This window comes from Hemiscyllium ocellatum, chromosome 9 (genome assembly GCF_020745735.1).
Source record: "Hemiscyllium ocellatum isolate sHemOce1 chromosome 9, sHemOce1.pat.X.cur, whole genome shotgun sequence".
Classification (NCBI taxonomy): Eukaryota; Metazoa; Chordata; class Chondrichthyes; order Orectolobiformes; family Hemiscylliidae; genus Hemiscyllium; species Hemiscyllium ocellatum.
Window position 1 is genome coordinate 67,507,108 of NC_083409.1, and position 23,371 is coordinate 67,530,478.

Below are 23,371 nucleotides of genomic sequence, written 5' to 3' on the forward strand. Positions count from 1 at the left end.
ATTAATTATCTATCCCTAATTGTCCTTTAGAAGATAGTAATGAGATACCTTTTTGAACTGCTGCAGTCCATTTGGTAGACCCACAATATGGATAGGAAGTGATTTCCAGGATTTTAACCCATTTACAGTGAAGGAATGACAACATATCTCCAAGCTAGGATATAGCTTATTTACCTATTTTGTATAAAAGTCTTGTATTGTTTGGTTGAAAGAATACTGGCAGCCTCATGTGAAAGTATTCAGTGACTGTCCAACATGGTAACCAAGTTGCAAAAAACACCACATTTTATGGCTGTTGGGCCAGGCTTCATTCTGATCTGTTTTGTCTTACCATCAGTTGTGATCAGAACAGGATATGAATACTTAGAGTGGCACCTTAGAATCAATGCTGTTGAAAATGTACTTATCATTCTCCAAATGTGTAATTGTAATCATATTTCCTAAAATGTGGGAATGTATTATTAATTACCGCCTATGTGGCCTTTTAATTAATAAAACTATATTAGCTATTAGAATTACAAGTGACTTTCAATTTTTAAGAAATCAGAATGACTGCGTTAGTGAAATATAAAAGATACCTTTCATTAGTATAAGTGCATCAAGGTTCACATTGTACATTAATCCTGGAACATTGTTTATCAGAGTTCCCACATCAAGCTCAAACTTTGTATTTCATCTGAAGTATTTTGTATAATTTTTTTAAAAAAAGAGACATAACATGGATAAAAGTTTAAAAAAAAGTCAGTACAGAAACAAAAAAAAATTTATTCAATGTATATACATGTTTTTAATTTACTAAGCTTATCATTTGTCTTTCTCCTGTTTATAAAATATTTCCTTGCATAAAAACAAATCTCAGATATGGCATTTTATACACATGCTGTTACAATGTCTTGCTATTGTACTGGAACATTTTGGTTGTTACTCTTCCCATAATTACAAAAATTGAATGCAAAAATCTTAAGGATTTCAATTCTAGTCTGCAATTGGTAAGTATTTCAGTTTGTCCAAAGCTTGGATTTGAGAGCTCTATAGTTAACCCATATGTTTCTGTTCCACCTAATAGAATCTATATTGTCTTGAATATGGAACACACACTGATCAGCAGCAAAGACTTCTGATGGGGCCAGTTGCTTACCTAAGCTAAATTGCACTTCACCAATTCACAGACCCAAACTAATAGCTCTAAAGGATGTTTTAATACAAGCTTATATAGATAATGTAACTCATCAAGCAAACATACTTTATGAATTACATTGCCCAAGATGTAAAATATATTAGAAAAGAGAACATGTTTCCTTCTCATTCAATATTATTCCTCCATGGCTTAGGAGAACTGATCTGAAACATCATACAGCTAAATCATCACCACAAAAACAGTTCATTATTGAGTTCAATTGTTGCCCGTATAACATTACTTCTCCATAGCCTATATCGGTAATGAAATGATTCACAATACAGAAATACAAGAGCAACATAATTCTTCTCAGTACCTTTATCCTCTGTTGCTCCTTCTAAAATTAGAAGTTATTAACTGGAACATTTCAAATGGTTTCCTCTGGGGAATGGGCGGAACCAGAAACCAAATAGTGATAAATTGTTTGAATGTCAGCTAATAAATCAAATTGTAACCACTGTGATTAAGGATCACCATCCTGGAATCATGAATACTCGTTTGATTTCTATAGTAAATTCAATTTTTCTCAATGTGTAGTGCACACAATGAAAAGGAAATATTCTGTTTTAACTTTATTTATTTTAAAAACATTGTACTGAATGAAGTTTTAATAACTTATTAATTTTCTTCGGGTTCCACAGGAAATCAAAAAATATAGAAAATAATTATTCAGCTTATAAGGGCTAATAATTTTTCATATGCTACAACGCTTTTGTGCGCTGTGCACTTTATGATACTACTTTGATATTTTAATTACATACTAAGAGTTTGGGACTCAACTGGGAATCAGTGCCTCCAGTGAGTAAGTTACATCACTGGATTATGATTACCCATCTATTACTTTCAATTAATTTCAAATCACAAGTGAAACCTATACAGTTTTGCAGCCACATCAAGATTATATTGGTCTTCTAGAGCTCAGATTTTTACTGGTGGTTTGCAAGTCATATTCTACAATTCTATATGCTTATTAAGTCTACGGTTTTCAGTAATTGCAGAAATTTTGTATTTGCAACATGTAATTTTAGATGTTTCTGAAAGCCATATTTGGGCATTGCAACTTTGTCCAATTTCTGTGAACTGAGGGGAGTTTACAAACTAGAAACATCAAATTTCATGTTGCTATGACTTGTAAAAAGTTCCCTTATAGAAATATTCAGCAATATATTCTGTCTCATTACCCACTCTGGAAATCTAGTAGTATTATAGTTAGTGTCAATATCCAGTTTAATGATTCCAGGAATTTAGGCATTGATCCCTGCTGGTCTTACAATTTTCGTATTACACCTCCATAAGTATTCTCAGTTACCTAATCTTTATGCAGCCTGTGCTTTGTGGCAGGGAAGTTGGGTTTAACTCAGTTGGCTGAGCTTGCAATGTGAAGTGACATCAAGAGTGTGGGTTCAATTCCAATACAACTGAGGTTCTCATGAAGAAGATTTCTCCTTCTCAACCTCTTCCCTTGCTTGAAGTATGGTGAGCCTTAGATTAAACCACAATCAGTAATCTTTCTCTCTCTTTGAAAGCAGTCCAATGGTCTGGTAAGACAATGGCAAGTTTATCTTTAGTTTAACTTGTAGACTACTATGTACAATTTGCTAAAAGTCTGAATAATCATAGCCATTTCTTTGACAAATGTTTTGCTACCACTACAGATGTTAATTAGACATTAAATCATGATAAAAAGGAAAAGAAATTCAAAATAAAACAACAATGATACATACTCCCACAATAATCTATGAACAACACTTTTTGCTTGATCGAGCTGAATTTCACAAAAAACAAACAGGTACCAGAATGATCTATCAGCTTCCTATGATTCTGAAGCATTTTCTTAAAAAAAACATATTTGCATTTACATGGTCTTTCCCAATCTCAAAGAACTTTTCAAACAATGAAATCACAGTTGTAACATAGGGAAATGTAGCATTCAGGTGGCAACCAGGCCCCTAAAACAGCTATGTAACAGCAACCAGATAATCTTTATAGTGATGTTGGCTGAGGGATAAGCTTTGGCTTGAACATTAAGGAGCACACTCCTTGTCTTTCTTCAAATGGTGACATGGGATATTTTGACATCTACCTTGGTTTACTGTCTCTTTTGAAAGACAACCTTATTGAAAGTGCAATACCTCACTGAACTCACTGAAATTATGTACTTGAATTGGTTCAGAAATGTGACAGCTAAAGTTGATACCTGCAATCTTAAATAACCTAATTCATTTCAGAATATTAATCAGTTAAACACTGCATGGAGAAGCCATGTCAAGAGAATTTATTACAATTTTATGGAACTCAGGTTATGAAATAACACTCAATAATTGGAGTTATTTAAACAGCCAAAATGCAGCAAAGAAAAGAAATATATAGGTTCATGTACAAACATGAACAAAATGTTACTGAACGTACTTATGAAACATAAAAGGAATTAACATTTCAGAAAGCTAAATGGAGACTGTGGTGTCATCAGTTTAACACAGCTATTTTCTTACAGCCATACGGAGGGGTGCCAGGTGTTTGTCTTTGCAGAAATGCAGCTGTTCATTTCCTGGACAAAATAGTTCAGAGGCGATTACTTGCCATATCCACACCAATTGTTATCCTTCAAGTACAATTTCATCAGGTAGTTCTAAGTTTTCGTTACTGCCTTCGTTGCAATGTTCATGTTATTCCTCTGTTTTCTTAATGGGATCCCTCTGTGAATTAAGAGTGGAATAATATTTGTCTCTATGGCAGTTTACAAATTGAAGACACCAGATTCAATTCAGTCTACAAAAGCCAAACAGCCAGCAAAACAATTTGGAACCAAACCTGAACTGGACACAAAAACATGTTAATGCAGTCACACTACAATGAAAGTAGCGAGTTTTGAGAAAATTTGTAGCTAGGGTGAGGTTCAGGATGCAGGTTTGCTTGCTGAAAACAAACCGTCCAGCTCAGCGAGCAAACCTACATCCGCAATTAAAATTAACAGTTGTCCTCTGGTGCAAAAAAACCCCAAGATCTTTCAGAAGTATTGAGTGAAATATAAATATATGACTTATTCTTTATGAATTGTTTGGAATTAACACAGATACACTATCTAAAGTCTGGAATTCTTGGGACCAAGACAGGTTTCTGGTATTTGGGATAGAAGATTTAGCCCCTGAGCAGTTCAGAGCAAGCTAGATTGGATGGGATCAAGGATTTTTTGGAGTGGGCGATAGAGCAGTGTGAAAGAAGTAACTAATCTGGAACCACAATGTACCAACTCAGTGTCTAACTGAAATGTCAAGGTAAGTATTTTTTTCAAGTTTTTTTCCCAATTTAAGGAAGGTTATAAAAATTTCCAGCTGAATTTGAGGTACTCTACCTGTAAACATTCATTAGCTACATTCTAATCTGTGATTGTTATGAGATATCCTGTATCAAACATGTTTGAGAGGAGAAAAATTGAATAAAAATATGGAGTGATCTTTGTAAATCTTGTGTAACGACTTTAAACAGTAAATCACTAATTAACAAGACCCTTTTCTTCCCATTGTAATTCCCTTCTCCATCACTTTTGCTGGTTCTGAAATTGCCAGGAAATCACATTGTTAGAATAACATGTTAATAGTGCTTGCCATTACTATTTTAATTTTAAAAATGAGATGAAGAATTTGATTCTCATCAAATTGCTGAATAACACACTTTGCTACTAGAACACCAATGCCGATGAAAGTACCCTCTTGTCATGAGGCTCCACAGTGAATTTAACTGTGATCATGAAACTGCTGGATTTACAATGTTATTACTAATCATTACACACCATAGTCATTTAAGTCTGGCAATTAATGTCAGATAATAAAGATATGATTTATAGTTCCCACTTTACACTTAACCTTGGAGGCTCAGAAAGGGAACAATGAAACTGTGAAGTCTCGGCATCAGGCAGTGAATAGTTCTTAGAGGCTCAGTATATTTTTAATGTCTTGCAGCAATTTTGTGCCAGCCATGTCATCCACACATCCGTTTTCATTAGATGGCAATAGTTTTCTGGAGACAAAGCATTACTGACATGCAGCTGCAAGTCACTCATTCAAATGTAAATTTGATTTAAATGCAAAAATAACATTTTGGGATACATTTTACAAGTTAGTCGGGGTCTGACATTCAACTGTCATGTACTTCAAACAGGTCTCCAAAGGTCTTCCAACAGAAGGAATCTCCTCGCATCTGTTATCAAAATCTCACAGAGATACCACATGGAAACAGACCCTTTAGTCCAGCTCATCCATGCTGACCAGATATCCTAAATAAACCTTGTACCATTTGCCAACATTTGGTCCATATCCCTCTAACCATTCCTATTCATATACCCATTCAGATGCCTTTTAAATTTACTAGCCTTCATCACTTTGTCTGGCAGCACATTCCGTACACGCACCATCCTCTTCATGAAAAGGTTGTCCCTTAGAGCCCTTTTAAATCTTCCCCCTCTCACCCTAAACCTATGCCCTCTAGTTTTGGTCTCCCCACCCCAGGGAAAAGACCTTGTCTATTTACCCTATCCATGCCCCTCATGATTTTATTAGCATCAATAAGATCACCCCTCAGCCTCCGATGCTCCAGGGAAAATAGACTGGGGCTATTTAGCCTCTCCCTATAGCTCAAACCCTCCAACCCTGGCAACACCCTTGTAAATCTTTTCTGAAAATTCTTTCAAGTTTCAGTTAAGTGTAGGAGATCATTTGCAATAGCTAGCCAACAATTCCATTATTATTGTGGTATGTGACCCTCAAAATGGTAAAAGGTAAATTAAATGGACCTTGGACCTAGCAATTTCTGTGTTCATATGAAAACAGTGTAATAATGTACTCAGGGGGTAATCACTGTTTCAGGATTATGAATATGTTTTCTTTTACCTCATGGGTCAAGAATGGTTGTATATTATGCACGACTGTCATCATTCATTCTTTAACTTCTCAAGGACCAATAGAACAATTTGTAAGTACAACTGAATTACAATATCCTCTTCTGCCTGTTCTCTATGGTTTTTCTCAACTTGTTTTTGCTTCATTTCTCTTTTTTCCCCCCTCTCTAGTCCTTTTATTGTCTAATTCATCCTATATCATACTATTTTTCTAGTACTTTTTCTGTCATTTTCTTCATTGATAGAGCTGTTCGAGTAATGTTTCATATTCAGTGCTGCAAAGCAGAGTCCAGTGCTAACCCTGGTTCAGACAATAGCATGTCCTCCACTGAATCATAAAATTTGAGTTCATGTCGTGCTCTAGGTCTTTAGCACCAATATCAGTGCTGATAGTGCAGTATTGCAAAGTGCTGCAAATTCATAGAACATGGATGCGATGCTATCTGATGTTTTGTGTACAGCATTGAAGGAAACAGAGGAAGTGCTCTGGAAGTTCACAGAACTAATTGCTGAGATTGTCTTGTGGGGACAGGTTTGAAAAAAAACTTGAGCCTGTATTAGAATTTTGAAGAATAAGAGATAATCTCATTGAAACTTACTAAATTCTTCCAAGACACGTTTAAGACAGTCTCCCAAAATCTACTGATTTCTACTGAATTAACAATAATAATCAGTCATGATTTATTTACACTGTGAAGTAGATAGCCTATTCCTGTTTCTATGTTCCTATGCTGCAAAGTGACACGTACCATTTGTGGATTAAATGTTTATTGAAAGTTACGACCTGCTTGCTTGGGTGTATTTAAAAAAAAATCCAATGGTACCATTTTGAACAAGAATGGAGGAGTTTTCCCTGATTCCTTGACCAATATTCATCTAAACATCATTAAAACAGATTACACAAATACAAGTTTCAGCATAGAACATAAACCATTCAGTAACTGATATGCAACAAGCTCAACTATTCCATAAGAAAAGCATCATGTTTACTCTATATTCATTACAGAACTGAATTGTAGCAGAAGTGAAATATCTTCAAGTTAGTTTCACTGATGAGAACAGAAACACTGGAGACCAGATTTTCTAATGACTATTATTTACTGCTGGCATTAACACATTTAAAAGGATTTTAGGTGTTTAAAATATCAATCCAACAGATTATTTCCTAGTGTATACTGAGATTTGGTTCAAGTCTTAAATTGTTCCAGAGCCAAAAGTGGAGGGTGGAGCGGATAGGTGGGAAAGAAGATGGACAGGTCCGACAATCCAGCATCTTTCCCACCTACCCACTTCACCCTCTGCTCTGGCCTACCATCATCACCCCACGCCTTTATCCACGTATCACATTCCCAACTACCTTCCCCCAGCCCCACCCCCCACCCCCACCCATTTATCTCTCAGCCCCCTTGGGCCTCCCCTACATTCCTGATGAAGAGCTTATGCTCAAACCGTTGAATCTACTGCTCCTCGATGCTGCCTGACCGGCTGTGCTTTTCCAGCAATGCACTTTTTGAAACTATTAACTCACCCGATATGTGTAGATTATATGTGCAATGTTAAAGTTTGGTCATGTTCTATATTGAATTGTTGCAAATAATATTCTGGACATCATTTTAGTTTTACATTGATCATGTACTTTCTATATGATGGTTTAATAAAAGTATACACTACAGAAAAAAAGGATGTTGCCATAAAATCAAGTATTGGGAATGATAAAACACAACAGTTTAACCTGCTAAAATTGGTCTAAAATGGGTATCAGTAGTATAACCGCTCCATTAACCCTGATAATCAGGTTGCTATGATAGCTATAGGTTCTGATCACTGGACAGCCAGACCACATGACTATTTAGGGAGAAAGTGAGGACTGCAGATGCTGGAGATCAGAGCTGAAAATGTGTTACTGGAAAAGCGCAGCAGGTCAGGCAGCATCCAAAGAGCAGGAGAATCGACGTTTCAGGCATGAGCCCTTCTTCAGGAATGAGGAAAGTGTGCCAAGCAGGCTAAGATAAAAAGTAGGGAGGAGGGACTTGGGGGAGGGGCATTGTAAATGCAATAGGTGGAAGGAGGATAAGGTGAGGGTGATAGGCTGGAGTGAGGGTGGGGGCGGAGAGGTCAGGAAGAAGATTGCAGGTTAGGAAGGTGGTGCTGAGTTCGAGGGTTGGGACTGAGACAAGGTGGGGGGGAGGGGAAATGAGGGTGGAGAAATCTGAGTTCATCCCTTGTGGTTGAAGGGTTCCTAGGCAGAAGATGAGGCACTCTTCATCCAGCTATCATGTTGTTATGGTCTGGCGATAGAGGGGTCCAAGGACCTGCATGTCCTTGGAGGAGTGGGAGGGGGAGTTGAAGTGTTGAGCCACGGGGTGGTTGGGTTGGTTGGTGCAGGTGTCCCAGAGGTGTTCCCTGAAACGTTCCGCGAGTAGGCGGCCTGTCTCTCCAAAATAGAGGAGGCCACATAGGGTACAGCGGATGCAGTAAATGATGTGTGTGGAGGTGCAGGTGAATTTGTGGCGGATATGGAAGGATCCCTTGGGCCTCCGAAATCACTCGGGCGCCATTAACCACGCAGCCGCTGCAGTGCCTGCGGCAGCAACCGCCGCTGCGAACCATGACGTCACTTCCACCCCCACTGATCATGCAGTCTCTGCGATCGCCGCCCAGACAACTGCCTCGACAATCGCCAGGAAGACCATCGCCGACAGATTCGCGGCCTCCGCGGTGTCCATGGCTATTGGGAATAACATCATTTCTGCCGTCGCCACAGCCACTTCCGTCCCCGGGGTTACCGTCGCCGCAGCCACTTCCGCCCCCAGTGACATCACTCACCTGCACAACTACCATGCCGCATGCATCTCCGCCCCCACGCCGATCTCCGTCACCACGCCTAACCCCGCCCCCATACCGATCTCCGTCCACACGCCTAACCCCGCGCCCACGTCGATCTCCGTCCCCGCCCCGATTCTAACCCCCACGCCTAACCCTGTCCCCACTCCCAACTCCAGCTCCACACCAGGTCCTAGCTTCCAGCCCTGCCGTATTTTCATCATCCCTCCAGAACTACTCCTCTCTGAGGCTGAAAGATCAGTCCTCGCCAGAAGCCTCACCTTCATTCCCCTACGCTCTTGGATTAATGAGTTTAACACACGGCAAGACATCGAATAATTCTTCCGCCGCCTTCGCCTCCGCGCCTACTTCTTCAATCAGGATTCTCGCCCACCCTCTGACGACCCCTTCTCTCGGCTCCAACACACTCCATCCACCTGGAGACCCCGTGCTGGCCTCTTACCTGCCCACGATCACTTCATAGCCAACTGCCGCCGCGACATTAACTGCCTCAACCTCTCCACCCCTCTCACCCACTCCAACCTCTCACCCTCGGAACGCGCAGACCTCCACTGCATCTGCTGCACCTTCACCTGCACCTCCACACACATTATTTACTGCATCTGCTGCATCCAATGTGGCTTCCTCTATATTGGGGAGACAGGCCGCCTACTTGCGGAACATTTCAGAGAACACCTCTGGGACACGCGGACCAACCAACCCAACCACCCCATGGTTCAATACTTCAACTCCCCCTCCCATTCCACCATCACCAGACCATGGCAACACGACGGCTGGAGGAAGAGCACCCCATCTTCCGCCTAGAAACCCTCCAACCACAAGGGATGAACTCAGATTTCTCCAGTTTCCTCATTTCCCCTCCCCCCACCTTGTCTCAGTCCTATCCCTCGAACTCAGTACCACCTTCCTAACCTGCAATCTTCTTCCTGACTTCGCCCCCACCCCAACCTCGGCCTATCACCCTCACCTTAACCTCATTCCACCTATCGCATTTTCAACGCCCCTCCCCCAAGTCCCTCCTCCCTCCCTTTTATCTTAGCCTGCTGGACACACTTTCCTCATTCCTGAAGAAGGGCTCATGCCCGAAACATCGATTCTCCTACTCCTTGGATGCTGCCTGACCTGCTGTGCTTTTCCAGCAACACATTTTCAGCACATGCCTATTTAAGGCTATAGACTTTTTAAAATATATGGATAGGAGGTATATGACTTACATGGATCCCCAGATGTCATCTTCAGGTGGAACGAGTTTGACTTATTTAGTTGTTTTGCTGTCCAAAGCTGCTTATCTCACTGAGATATGCACTTCAGTATAATCTGCATATACAGACAGGCAGTATATGACTTACATAGAAACCCAAATGTCATCTTCAGATGGAACTCGCTGGAGGGTGTGTTATGCAGACTCCAGCCAGTTTCACAGATCATCAAGCCAAAGAAACTTTGGAAAGGCAAGATTCAACCAATGTTTGAGGCCAGTAGTGCTTCTTCATGTTTCACAAAATACAGTGCGCTGTTGCCAGACTGAACCTACATCGTCCCCCCTCCTCCCTATCCACCTCTCCAACCTAAGCACCTACCTGCAGCTGGCACTGCTTTTCATTCCGCCAACATTCCTGTGGCTCAGAATAAAAAGCTGCCTTGGAATATCCATTCGGCTTTCAAGTTCTAAATGAAATTGATTCAAATAAGACTCAGGCCATGACACAGTCACAGTCTCTACCTTTAACTATAGATTTCAGTTCGGATGGAAGTTTAATTTAATTTGTGATCACAAAAGGTAATCAGTGGAGTATATGGTTAAGAACCCCATTGCTGTAAAATTAGGCACTGGTGTTGAATGCTAGCATTGAGAAAGAATTTCCATCCTTCAAATAAGTCTGTTGAACAGTTTATGAGTGCCCTCTGCTGCTTTGCTGAAGATCTGCTGGCTGGGGGAAACCTGTTTCGAAAGATTTTGTAATCTGGGGTGCTGCTTGTTTCTTTAGGTTGGCACAATGATTAATTAAATTAGTAACCTAGTAAACTAGTAACCAGTTTTATTTAATTTTATAATAACTATTTCTTATCAGTAAAAAGCTAATAATCTGTCCCTAATCTCCTGTTACAATTGTGATAAAAGTTAGCAGCTGTTAATAAACTATATAGTATTCAAGGCTTCATTGATAGGGCAGAAAATACAACAGGGAGGGTATGATAAACTCATAAAGGCCATTGGTTAGTTCTTGGCTGGGATGCTGAGGATGGTTCTGGCTGTCACATTTCAGGAAGAATGGTAATGCAACGGAGAGAATACAGAATGGGTTTATGAGAATGGTTCCAGAGTTGAGTCAATTTAGTTATGAAAACAGATTTGAGATGTTGGGAATGTCCTTCTTGGAGAGAAGGAAGCTCTGATGAAATGTGATAGATACTTTCAAAATCATGAGGGGTCTGGACAGTGTAGGCATTGGGAAACTGTAGTCAAGATTAGAGTGGTGATGGAACAGCACAGCAAGTCAGGCAGCATCCGAGGAGCAGGAACATCGACGTTTCGGGCAAAAGCCCTTCATCAGGAATGGGCTTCAGACACATCGATTTTCTTGCTCCTTGGATGCTGCCTGACTTGATGTGCTTTTCCAGCACCACTCTAATCTTGATTCTAATCTCCAGCATCTGCAGTTCCCACCTCCGCCAAATAGAAACTGTAACCACTTGTAAACAGATTGAGAACTAGAAGGCATCTTCTTCAACTATTTTGTCAGAGAAAAAGCTTGTTTTACACAGTGAGCACTAAGTGTCTGGAATACAGTGCCTGGAAGTAAGGCGGAGGCATGTGCAATCAAGTCAGTTGAGCGAGCTTTGGATAATACATGAAATAGATGCAATGTACAGGGTTACAGAGAAAAGGCTGGAGATTAGCATGAAATTAAAGTGCTCAAAGAGGAGATGCAGACTTAATAGGTCAAATGGTCTCCTTCTGCTCATACAAATTCTGTGCTTCTATGAAAGATTGTGCAGAGGAAGAACCCTGCTTGGACAGTCATTGAGGCAAGCAGATTTGCATGCCATTTTTCTCATACAGCAGCTGGCCATCTCAAATGGGCAAAATGCCTACAGAGGAAGAAAGTAGTCCCTAAATGGCCAGTTAAGTAGTTGGTTCAATGGGGTTCCTCAAATGCCATCTCTCTTGTCACTTACACAAAGACATGGCAGTAGGACAATACTGGGCATGTTACCAATGTCTTCCAATGCTATTCTTCCAGCATTCTTGCCTTCCAATAATCCCAGAAAAACTGGTAAAAATGCAGAAATCTGTCTCGATAGTTATTTCCCTTTGATAACATGAGATGGCAACAAAAATTTTACTGATGGAAAAATATTTGAATTTATTTAGAGTACTCTATACTATTTCACAAGAGAAAAAAAACCCCAGCAGGACTTGAATTAACCTTGTTAAAGATATTCATCTTACATATTTTTTAAAAATGACTACTTAAATATCCCAAATTTTTTCAAGGACATTAGCTGTTAGTCACTTTCACACTTTACAAAGATTTTTTTTCTCTTACTACCAGTATTTGAGTGAAGGCTCAGATAAATTGTCATAAACCAAAATGACCAAAGTACTGCATAATACTGAAAAATAAATAAATATAGCTCTAATCAGAAACTATCCTGAAAAAATCTATAATTGAAAATATTACTTCGTAGTGGGAACCCACCAAACTTTTAAATTTCATACCTCATTGTTTCATTTGTGTCTTTCTGTATGTATCATTGTCAATTGTTAATCTTGTGAGTCTTGCTCCATAGTAATCTATGATGTAACTTGAACCATCAGAAGGTCCCACAATCTAGAAAGTTAAAAAAAAGTCAGTCAATTCCAATAATGTCATACTACTCACAAAATAATTATTCCATTAATATAATTCAAATAGCTGATTTTAATTTTAAAAACTTAATTTAAAAGTAGGGTGTCCATTTTGAGCTGGGTTACTTTCTCTACTTTGTTTTCTATACATGCAGTGAACTCAGAAGAGAAAACATGATTAATTGAAATCGTTGTTGAAACCACTGAGGATGAGAAGCCATTTGTTGCAAATGCTGGCGAAAGCAGTGAAAAAAAATGTTTGTGATAAACTTTAATTGGAGGGCAACACAGGTGATTTTAAAAAGGGATGAGGTGTGTAACAAGACGATGCTCAAAGGATAAGAAGAAAGTATAAAGAAGCGACACAAATTTGATGAAATACTTGTGTGGTCGTTATACTTAGTCAAAGTGGTAGATGTTAAGGATCATCTTAAAAGAATGAGTGAGGTTGAGAGGAAAAGTAATTTATGGAGAGAATTCCAGAGCCTAAGCATTCAAATCTATGCAAATATATCATTTTGTGTAATTACCTCTTGTGTGGGAGCTTATTAAAAGCTTTTTGAAATTACAAATACACTGTCATCATTGGGTCCCCTTTAACCATCCTAATTACATTCTCAAGAAAGAGCGAGTGATCCATAGTTTACTGCCATATTGCATTTCATCTGTCTTTGCCACATTTAACTAAACAAAACAATCTACAGCTCACTTGTTTGGAAATATAAGTCTTCCCATTTAATACCAACTGTAATGTCACTTTATTTCCTTCAGGAATGTTTGATTATTATGAACCAAGAATGACTTCTTTAAATGGTTCCAACTGCCTACACGCTGCAATATTTTCAGTTAGTTTCCAATCTATTTTATCCAACTCATCCCTCATACCTAGGTAATTTGTTTTGTTCAGATCTAAGACCACGATCTTAGATTTCACTATAAACTGTTCTCAAACTCAACATAAAATTTTATCACATTTTGATCATTCTTCCCAGAGGCTGCTTTACGAGAATATTATTAATTAAACTTGCCTCATTGCACTCAGTTAGATTTAAATAGCCCATTCCCCAGTTAGTTCCTTGGCAGACTGATCTACAAAATTATCTTTTTGTACTCAATGAATTGTTTTCTGACACGATTGTTAAACATTTGGCTTTCCTCGCCTATTTGACAATTAAAGCAATCACGATTACGGTATATCTTTGTGACAATAACCTCTAATTTCTTTGCTAACACTAAAATTAATATCTGGGGTATTTATAAATTAATTCCACCAGTATTCTTTACTCCATGACGTTTCTTAGCCCTACCCAAGCTAATCCTACATCTTGATTTTCAGAAGTAAGATCCTTTCTCCCCAGCATTTTGATCATCAAGGAACCCTTTCTCTTTTTCAATTTTTCTTGTTCTTTTCTGAAAGTCAAGCATCTAACCCAACCTCAATCTTTTATTCTTGTTTTGACTAACAGTAACAGTATAATTTTACGTAAAAGCAGATTATGTTTGATGTCCCAAGCACGCAAGGGAATGAAGCCATAGGCTTCCATAGCACGGAACAAAAAAATATTCTTTACTATGCAATACAAGAGGAGAAAAAAACAAGGAGCTATACATCCAATTTGTACTTTTGTATCCAGAGATAGTGAGCTAAACAGGATCGACAGAAACAGTGTCTGAACACCCACAGAACACATCAATTAAAAGATCTAGTCAAGACAGATCCCTTGGATTGCTCAGCAACCACCCAGACATCAATAATACTGCGGGTCAATAACTTGTATTAAATCTTTTTCATCTTTAGAAGGGATTCTAATTCCTTACTTTCAAAGAGTTAGTCATGAATCACAATCAAAGCCATTGTACTACCAAAGACTGCCTATATCCTGGCTGTTCAACCTCTTCTCTGAAAGCCACATTTTCCAGGATTCCCGAGATTGTTTGCAAGGACCTAATTCAGCTTGTTATGAATCCTTTTTTTGTAAGTATTTGCAAGAGTTAAATAGGGATTTCTATGTTCACAATAAAATAAAAAGAACAAAATTTTCCAAAAGAACCTTGCACATCCTAAACGCCAAGATCCCCAAAACCTCCAGAAAGGTCTTGGGAACCATATTGGATTACAGAAGACATGGCTCCTTGAGGAAGTCAGGAGTCCATTAAGAGTATCCGAAGATGAGGTACTTTCAGGATTTTGAGAGGTGGCGGGGTTAAGAGAAATCTGAGAAAGTCCAAAGAGCACAAGCTTTGTGTCGAGGAACGCTGTGAAGGGCTTGGGAAAATTAATATTTCAGAGCAGCTAAGAGAGTGGGAGCTGAAAATCCATAAGGAGTATTTGCCTGATACAAGTGAGCAAGATTAGAACTTAGGGAAGCCCCAAGGGCAGTGTTTAGTTTGGTGAAGTTAAAGCTAGCTGTCAGCAAAAAACTGGAGTTGTGCATGTGAATAAATATATTGAGGTACAATTTTCAGAATCCAGGTGGGTGTGAATACCAGAGAAGAGCATAATTAACTAAAACAGAAGCAACTGTTTGAACAGTTCTACTGGGAATTTCAAGGCCGGATTGGCAAAAGTGGAAAATTATAATATTGATGACCCCAACATGTCATTACTTTCAGGATTTGATGGGGCAGGCAGTTAGGGAATTCTGCAGCATGTGTCTTAATATTTGCTCTTTGATGTGCTCTGCAGGCTGTGTGATATTACCCATGTATATCGAACATGTTAATTCTGGGTATTACAAATAAGCTATATATGCATTATGGATTGTATTATTGTTCTAACTTGTATAATAAAATATTGTTTGTTCAAATCCATAGAATCTTGTGGCTTTATTCTCTTAATAAGCCCTGGAACTCACTTTTTTCCTAAAACTAAACATAATTGATCCTTAACCAGATTATAACAAAGTTGGTAGCTTTGTTTGGAATCAAACTGGCTTTATATCAAACAGCAAGATTCTTCAAGATGCTGCCCTGAATTGCTCTGAGCTCTGAGTTGGACTGCAATTGTCCAACTCCCAGCTAGTCAATCTCTTAACCCTGAGATTTCATCCCAATGGGCTTCACAAGGCTGCATGTCAGCATCTACTCACTGACAAAAATAATTCCAGTTCTCTAACTGGTATGAGCTCTTCTACCCACCAGCTGTAATTTGTGCCCTCTCACTCCTACCACCCAAGTGAATGCAGCCAGCTAACAGCAGCATTTATCAATGTGGAGTCACCTCATCTAACTATCTCTTTCACCGACAAATCAACTGACTCTCGACTGCTGTTCATGGACTCCCGAGTGGACAGCTGTGACCTATCACTATTTTGGATTCCAACCTTATTGCTAGATAGAATAAAATGTAACCAGCAATGTAACAATGAACATTACAATATTCATAGATAGCAGATTTTGCAGCTCACAGGAATGCAAAAAACGTTTTTTATTGCAATACAGTCTTCATATTTTCTGAGTCTGCTATAATCCCTAATGTGATCAACAAATTGTAACACTATTCAATGCCATTTTTTAAATCACTTAAGTTTTTAAATGTATGTAATTCAATCCAACTAAAAATAGTTAAAAGTTGATTTATGGAGTGGTTTACTTCCATGTTATCTCTCTCTCTCTCTCCCTCTCTGCACTTCACTGTGTCTGTAACACTCTGTTCTGCTACCTTGATACACTCTATATGGTACAATCTGCAAACATAGCATGCAAGACAATACTTCACTGTATCTTGGAATATGTGGCAACAATAAATCAATCAAACTAGTGTCAATCTTTATAGACAAGTTTCTGAACTCTAAAAACAGCCAGAATTATGGTCAGCAAATAAAATTGTTGTGGTTCACCCAAATTCCTGGTGGCTCACCACAGAATCAGACCATATTGCTCACTGGTTAGTAATAAAAATTAAATTTGAGTTGTGCACTAGAAGGAAAGAAAAGATATGTTTTGTAAAGCTACTTTGGAATTTGACTAATGGATTGAATCAAGATGTTAAAAACAACAAATATGAGCAGAGGAAATAAAAACAGTAAATGTTGATCAACATCCAAGTCCAAATGTTTTTCTTTATTGAAATAATAAAATTGATTTAGTTAAGTTAATTTTGTTTGATATGTGAATTTGGTAATTTACTTAAGAATTATATTTACTGGATGAAACTAACTAGTAATGCACTTGGTGACTGGGAAGTGTTCATAGACTCCCCATAGTGTGAAAATAGGCCACTTGGCCCAACAAATCCACACCGACCCTCGGAAGAGTAACCCACGAAGACCCATTTCCCTCTGACTAATGCACCGAACACTATGGGCAATTCAGTATGACCAATTCACTTAACCTGCACATCTTTGGATTGTAGGAGGAAACCGGAGCACCCGGAGGAACCCCACGCAGACACAGGGAGAATGTACAAACTCCACATAGACAGTCACCCGAGGCTGGAATTGAACGCATGTCCCTGGCGCTGTGAGGCAGCAATGTTAACCACTGAGCCACCATATCAGACAAGACTGCATTCTTGCACTGTACTGTTTCTTCCCTGAAGACATTGCATTCTTAGAGGATGGACAGCATAAAAGTAGGAGTGAAAGTTATCAACAATATCCACAATGCTGATAACATTGCACTAATGAAAGGAGACTTAACAAAATTAATTGTAACAGTCATAAACGGAATGGTAGATCAGGGCTTAAGTCAAGTGTAAGAAAACATAGACTTCCTTGCATTCTCTCAATTAATACCAATCCTGCTAACAGTCCCAATTCTAATGCTATATTCTTGCATTCTGTTTTCTTTCCCTTTCTCCTTCATGGCTGGTTTTCAGCAAGTGTGGTGTGTTGACAGAAGGGATGGGAGTATTTACTAGAGGCAAATAAGAATCATTCCTGATGAAGGGCTTATGCTCGAAACGTCGAATTCTCTATTCCTGAGATGCTGCCTGGCCTGCTGTGCTTTGACCAGCAACACATTTTCAGCAAATAAGAATCAGCCTGCATTGCTAAATCACCATTGTTAACATCCACAATTCAGAGACCAAATAAAGATCATTTTATTTTGCTCCAAGAATTCAGATATTAAGAGACCCATTTTTAATTTGCACAGGTCACACTGAAAAAATAAACAAAATAGACAATAAAAGGAAATCGGAGTTCTCAACAAGGAAATGAAGTGAAGAAGAACAGAGATTAGACAAGTATTGGAGAAGGAAGCAGGTCAAAATAGAAACAGAGCAGTAAAACAGATAAGATAATTGACAGTTTTGATATTATTAGGCCTACAGACTATTTACAACAATGGATTCATTGCTACCAAAATTGAGCGTTTGGAACAAGGAATATTTTTTAGTGAGACCCTGTTGGAGAATACTCTATGAAACTCATTATTTCTTCTGCAATAGCTAAACCAAAATAAAAACATCTGTGAAAGAACCAGACCAGTAGAAATTTGCGGTATACAGACACTACTTCTGCATTTTATTGCGAGTGAGGGAGAATACATACGCTACATGCCTGGGCATCTTATTCATGATTTTTCAATCAGTTCTGGCAGACCAAATGATCATTTCAAGGTTCTCATTTTCTTATCTGTGACATTTTTATGAAGTGCCATACAATTATAGGAATGACTTATTATTTCAGTTTTCATATAGATTTAGAGTGAGAGGGGAAAGATATAAAAGAGACCCAAGGGGTAACTTTTTCACACAGAGGGTAGTACGTGTATGGAATGAGCTGCCAGAGGAGGTAGTGGAGGTACAATTGTAACATTTAAAAGGCATTTGGATGGGTATATGAATAGGAAAGGTTTGGAGGGATAATGTCCAGGTGCTGGTTGGTGGGACTAGATTGGGTTGGGATATCTGGTCAGCATGGACGGGTTGGACCAAAGGGTTTGTTTCAATGCTGTATATCTCTATGACTCTATGACTCTACGTATAAATTGGGTAACTACTGCCATTACATCAAAGGAAATTTCAGTATTTGCTGTGAAACAAAACATTCAAGACATCATCAGAGTTAGACAATTTTGGCTAAGCAAAATAATGTTTCTTATGCTACACTACAGTTCCTATTTACAATAATGAGTGCTTAATGTCTTGGCAATACATATTTACCAAGGCTTTGTATTTATCCCATATACAATCCAATAAACTTGAATTAGGTGAATACTGAATATAAGCAAACTATGAGCAGGCAATGATTTTTTGATTGGGTTTTGAAATTAGCAGGGAAGCAAGGATACTAGGTTGCTAACCTTGAAGAAAACTGTGTTTTGAGATCTGGTGTTCTTTGTGTTGAAGCCTTTAACTCAATGTCCAGTTTCTAGCAGTATAGCTTATTGAGATTCGTAGCATTGAACTGCATTGATGTTAGGAGAAAGTGAGGACTGCAGATGCTGGAGATCAGAGCTTAAAAATATGTTGCTGGAAAAGCGCAGCAGGTCAGGCAGCATCAAAGGAACAGGAGAATTGACGTTTCGGGCATAAGCCCTTCTTCAGGATGTTATCAAATTAGGAAATCAAACATATTGGCGAATTGCTGCATATTGCAAGTCAGGAAAGCACTAATAAATCAATCATTTCATTATTTTCACATACAATTTCACATAAAAAGATTGGGATGTACATCTGGATTAAGGCAGAAGCCAAAATATTAAGAAAATAATTTAAAGAATGTCTTTAAGAAAACAATCAAGTTTAAAAATCTCGCAATTAATCATTATGGAAGCATTTAACAGCATTCTATAAATACACAATGAATCTTTTCAAAATCAGACCAGTTACTGAACTGTAGTTATCATCTAGCTCACTATTAAAAACCCTATTATACTTATTGAGCAAGGTAACACTGCTTGTCATTAAAAACACTGCAAATTCTGGATCTTTTTGCATTTGCATAATGGTGACAAGTTCGGTCTCTTCTATTGACCTCTTCCAAGACAATAATATGGCAATTCAAACATTCACTGACATTTTAAAATATTTTACAATGTATAAATAACTCTTGGATTGAATTGCGTTTTCTATGAAATTGAGCAACTGTTCTCTGTGTAACATTTGTGATAGAACAATTTTCCTCTTGGCTCCACTGACTCAGAAGCTAATTAAACATTTTTTGTATTCTCAAAACATTCCTACCCTGATTTTAAGAAGTTATATTGTGTATGCAAATGAACCATTACTGATATGCAATTTAAATCAACGAATACATGGCATGTTCCAACAGAATTTATGGTTTGCTGCAGATCTTCATTACACCTGGAGGACAGTTGGGTGGAGATATTAAATCTAAAAACCACATTCCTTTTAATCGCTTGACAGCATCTTTTTACCTGAAGCCAAGAAACATAAAGTGATTCTTATATGTGTTGAGAGAGGTCTTAATTTATGATTCATATTTTAATACACTTGCATAAAAGGAGACCAAGGCCAGCAACTCTATTGAGTGAACTTGTAAAGAAAAAACATCCAGGTGTGCAAAGCCTAAAGCTAAATTTATTCTTACAAATGAAACAATTTTATAAAATTAATATTGAAAAGTCAGAACAATAGCAGGCATGCTTTAATAGGATAATGGGAAAAATGAAATTTTACAGTGCTTTTCTCTAAAGGTAAAGGGATATTTCAATACGTTATTAGCAACTGAAGATTTTTTTGTTCTTCATTACCAGATATTGTCTCACAGAAATGCACTGAGATTTTAAAAATTCATTTTTGGGGGATGTGGGTGTCATTGGTTGGGCAGCATTTATTGTATGTCCCTAGTTGCCCTTGAGAAGGCAGTGGTGAATCGCTGCAGTCCACCTGCTGTGACCCACAATACCATTAGGGACAGAATTTCAGGAGTTTGACCCAGCAACAGTGGAGGAATGGTGATATATTTCCAAGTCGGGATGGTGAGTGGCTTGGAGGGAAATTTGAAGGTGGTGGTGTTCTCATACATCTGTTGTTCTTGTCATTCTAGACGAAAGTGGTCATGTGTTTGGAAGGTGTTATCTGAGGATCTTTGGTGAATTTCTGCAGTGCATCTTGTAGCTTGTTTCACACTGCTTCTACTGAGCATTGGTGGTGGATGGAGTGGATGCTTGTGGATGTGGTGCCAATCAAGTACGCTGCTTTGTCCTGGATGGTGTCAAACTTCTTTGGTGTTCTTCGAGTTGCGTCTGTCCAAGCAAGTGATGGAAAGTATTCCATCACTTAGGAGTGGGCAAATTATTGGAGAGGATTCTGAGAGACAGCTTGATTACTTGGAAAATCATAGTTTGATTAGAGATAATCAGCACGGCTTTGTGGGACGCAGGTCATGCCTCAAAAGCCTTATTGGATGTGACAAAACACATTAATGAATGGACTTAGGAGAGCTAGAAAGGGACATGAAAAAGCTTTAGCAGGTAGGATTAAGGAAAACGCTAAGACATTCTACACTTATGTGAGGAGCAAGAGGATGGCCAGAGTGAGGGTAGGGCTGATCAGGGATAGTGCAGGGAACTTGTGCCTGGAGTCGGAAGAGGCAGGATAGGTCCTTAAAGAATACTATACTTTGCTTCAGTATTCACTGTTGAGAGGGGCCTTGTCATTTGTGAGGATCACATGAAACAGGCTGATTTGCTTGAACAGGTTGATGTTAAGAAGGAGGATGTACTGAAAATTTTGAAAGATATAAGGATGGATAAGTCCCCTGGGCCAGATGGGATATACCCAAGGTTACTAGGGGAAGCGAAGGAAGAGATTGCTGTGCCTTTAGCGATAATCCTTGCGTCTTCACTGTCAACTGGAGTACTGCCAGATGATTGAAGGGTGGCAAATGTTGTTCCCTTATTCAAGAAGGGGAATAGGGATAACCTGAGAATTACAGACCAGTCAATATTATGTCAACGATGGACAAATTATTGGAGAGGATTCTGAGAGACAGGATTTTTGATTACTTGGAAAACCATAGTTTGATTAGAGATCGTCAGCATGGCTTTGTGAAGTGCAGGTCATGCCTCACAAGCCTTAATGAATCCCTTGGGGATGTGACAAACCACATAGATGAAGGTAGAGCAGTGGATTGAATGTACAAGGATTTTAGCAAGACGTTTATAAGATTCCCCATGGTAGGATTATTAAGAAAGTAAGGAGGCATAGGATAAGGAAAATTTGGCTGTCTGGATATAGAATTGGCTAGCTCATACAACACAGAGGGTGGCAGTAGATGGACAGTTCAGTCTGGAGCTCGGTGACCAGTGGTGTTCCACAAGGATCTGTTCTAGGACCTCTGCTCTTTGTGATTTTTATAAATGACTCAGATGAGGAAGCGCAAGGGTGGGTTAGTAAGTTTGCTGATGACATGAAAGTTGGTGGAGTGGTAGGTAGTGTGGAGGGTTGTTGTAGGTTTGCAACAGGACATTGAAAAAATGCAGAACTGGGCTGATAAGTGGCAGATGAAATTCAACCTGGATATGTGTGAGATGATTCATTTGGAAGGTTGAATTTGAATGCAGAATACAGAGTTAAAGGCAGGATTCCTGGCAGTGTGGAGGAACAGAGGGATCTTGGGGCCCATGTCCAAAGATCCCTCAAAGCTATCACCGAAGTTGATAGGGTTGTTAAGAAAGCGTATGGTGTATTGGCTTACATTAACAGGGGGATTGAGTTTAAGAGCCGTGAGGTTATGCTGCAGCTTTATAGATCCCTGGTTAGACCACACTTGGAAGTGTTCCGTTCTCATTATCGGAAGGATGTTAAAACTGTAGAGAGGGTGCTGAAGAGATTTACCAGGATGCTGCTGGGACTGGAGGGCATGTCTATGAAGAAACTTTGAGGGACCTAGCACTTTTCTCATTGGAACGAAGAAGGGTGAGAGATATCTTGATAGAAGTGTACAAGATGATGAGAGGCACAGCTAGAGTGAACAGTCAGAGACTATTTCCCAGGGCAGACATGGCTATCACAACAGGGTATAATTTTAAAGGTGATTGGAGGAATGTTTGGGGAGATGTCAGAGGTAGAGTCTTTAAACAGATAGTGGTGGGTTCATGGAATGCACTGCCAGCAGTCGTAGTAGAGTCAGATACATTAGAGACATTAAGCGACTCTTGGATGATAGCAAAATGCAGGGTATGCAGGTTAGTTTGATCTTAGAGTAGGACAAAAGGTCAGTACAACATCAAGGACCTGTACTGTGCTGTACTGTTTGATGTTGCATCACAGTCCTGACTTGTGCCTTGTAGATGTTGGATAGGTTTTGGGTAGGTCAGAAAGTGAGCTATTGTTGCAGTATTCCTAGCCTCTGACTTGTTGCAGTATTCCTAGACTGTGACTTACTTTTGTAGCCACTGTGATTATGTGGTGAGTCAAGTTTAGGCTCTGGTTGATGGTAACCCCCAGGATGTTGATGGTGGGGGATTCAGCGATGTTAACACCATTGGATGTTAAAAAGTAGTGGTTAGATTGTCTCTTATTGGTGATAGTCATAGCTTGGTATTTGTGTAGCATTAATGTTACTTGCCACTTTCAGACAAGTCCAGATCTTGTTGCATTTGAGCATGGATAGCTTCAGTACCTGAGGAGTCGTGAATGATACTGAACATTGTGAAATCATCGGTGCACGTCCCCGTTTCTGATTGA

The 23,371-nt window shown here is 39.0% G+C and overlaps 1 protein-coding gene across 1 annotated transcript in view; it reads right to left on the reverse strand.

The window, feature by feature from the left end:
* Positions 1-753: 753 nt before the first annotated feature.
* tm2d1 (TM2 domain containing 1) overlaps positions 754-23,371 on the reverse strand; it is an 87,548-nt gene continuing 64,930 nt past the window's right edge. The window contains exons 6-7 of the mRNA XM_060829810.1: positions 12,640-12,751; positions 754-3,873 (exon numbers count right to left, since the gene is read on the reverse strand). Of these exons, the coding sequence (XP_060685793.1) occupies positions 12,641-12,751 (111 nt within the window). The 3' untranslated portion in view covers positions 754-3,873; position 12,640. The remainder of the gene's footprint in view (positions 3,874-12,639; positions 12,752-23,371) is intronic.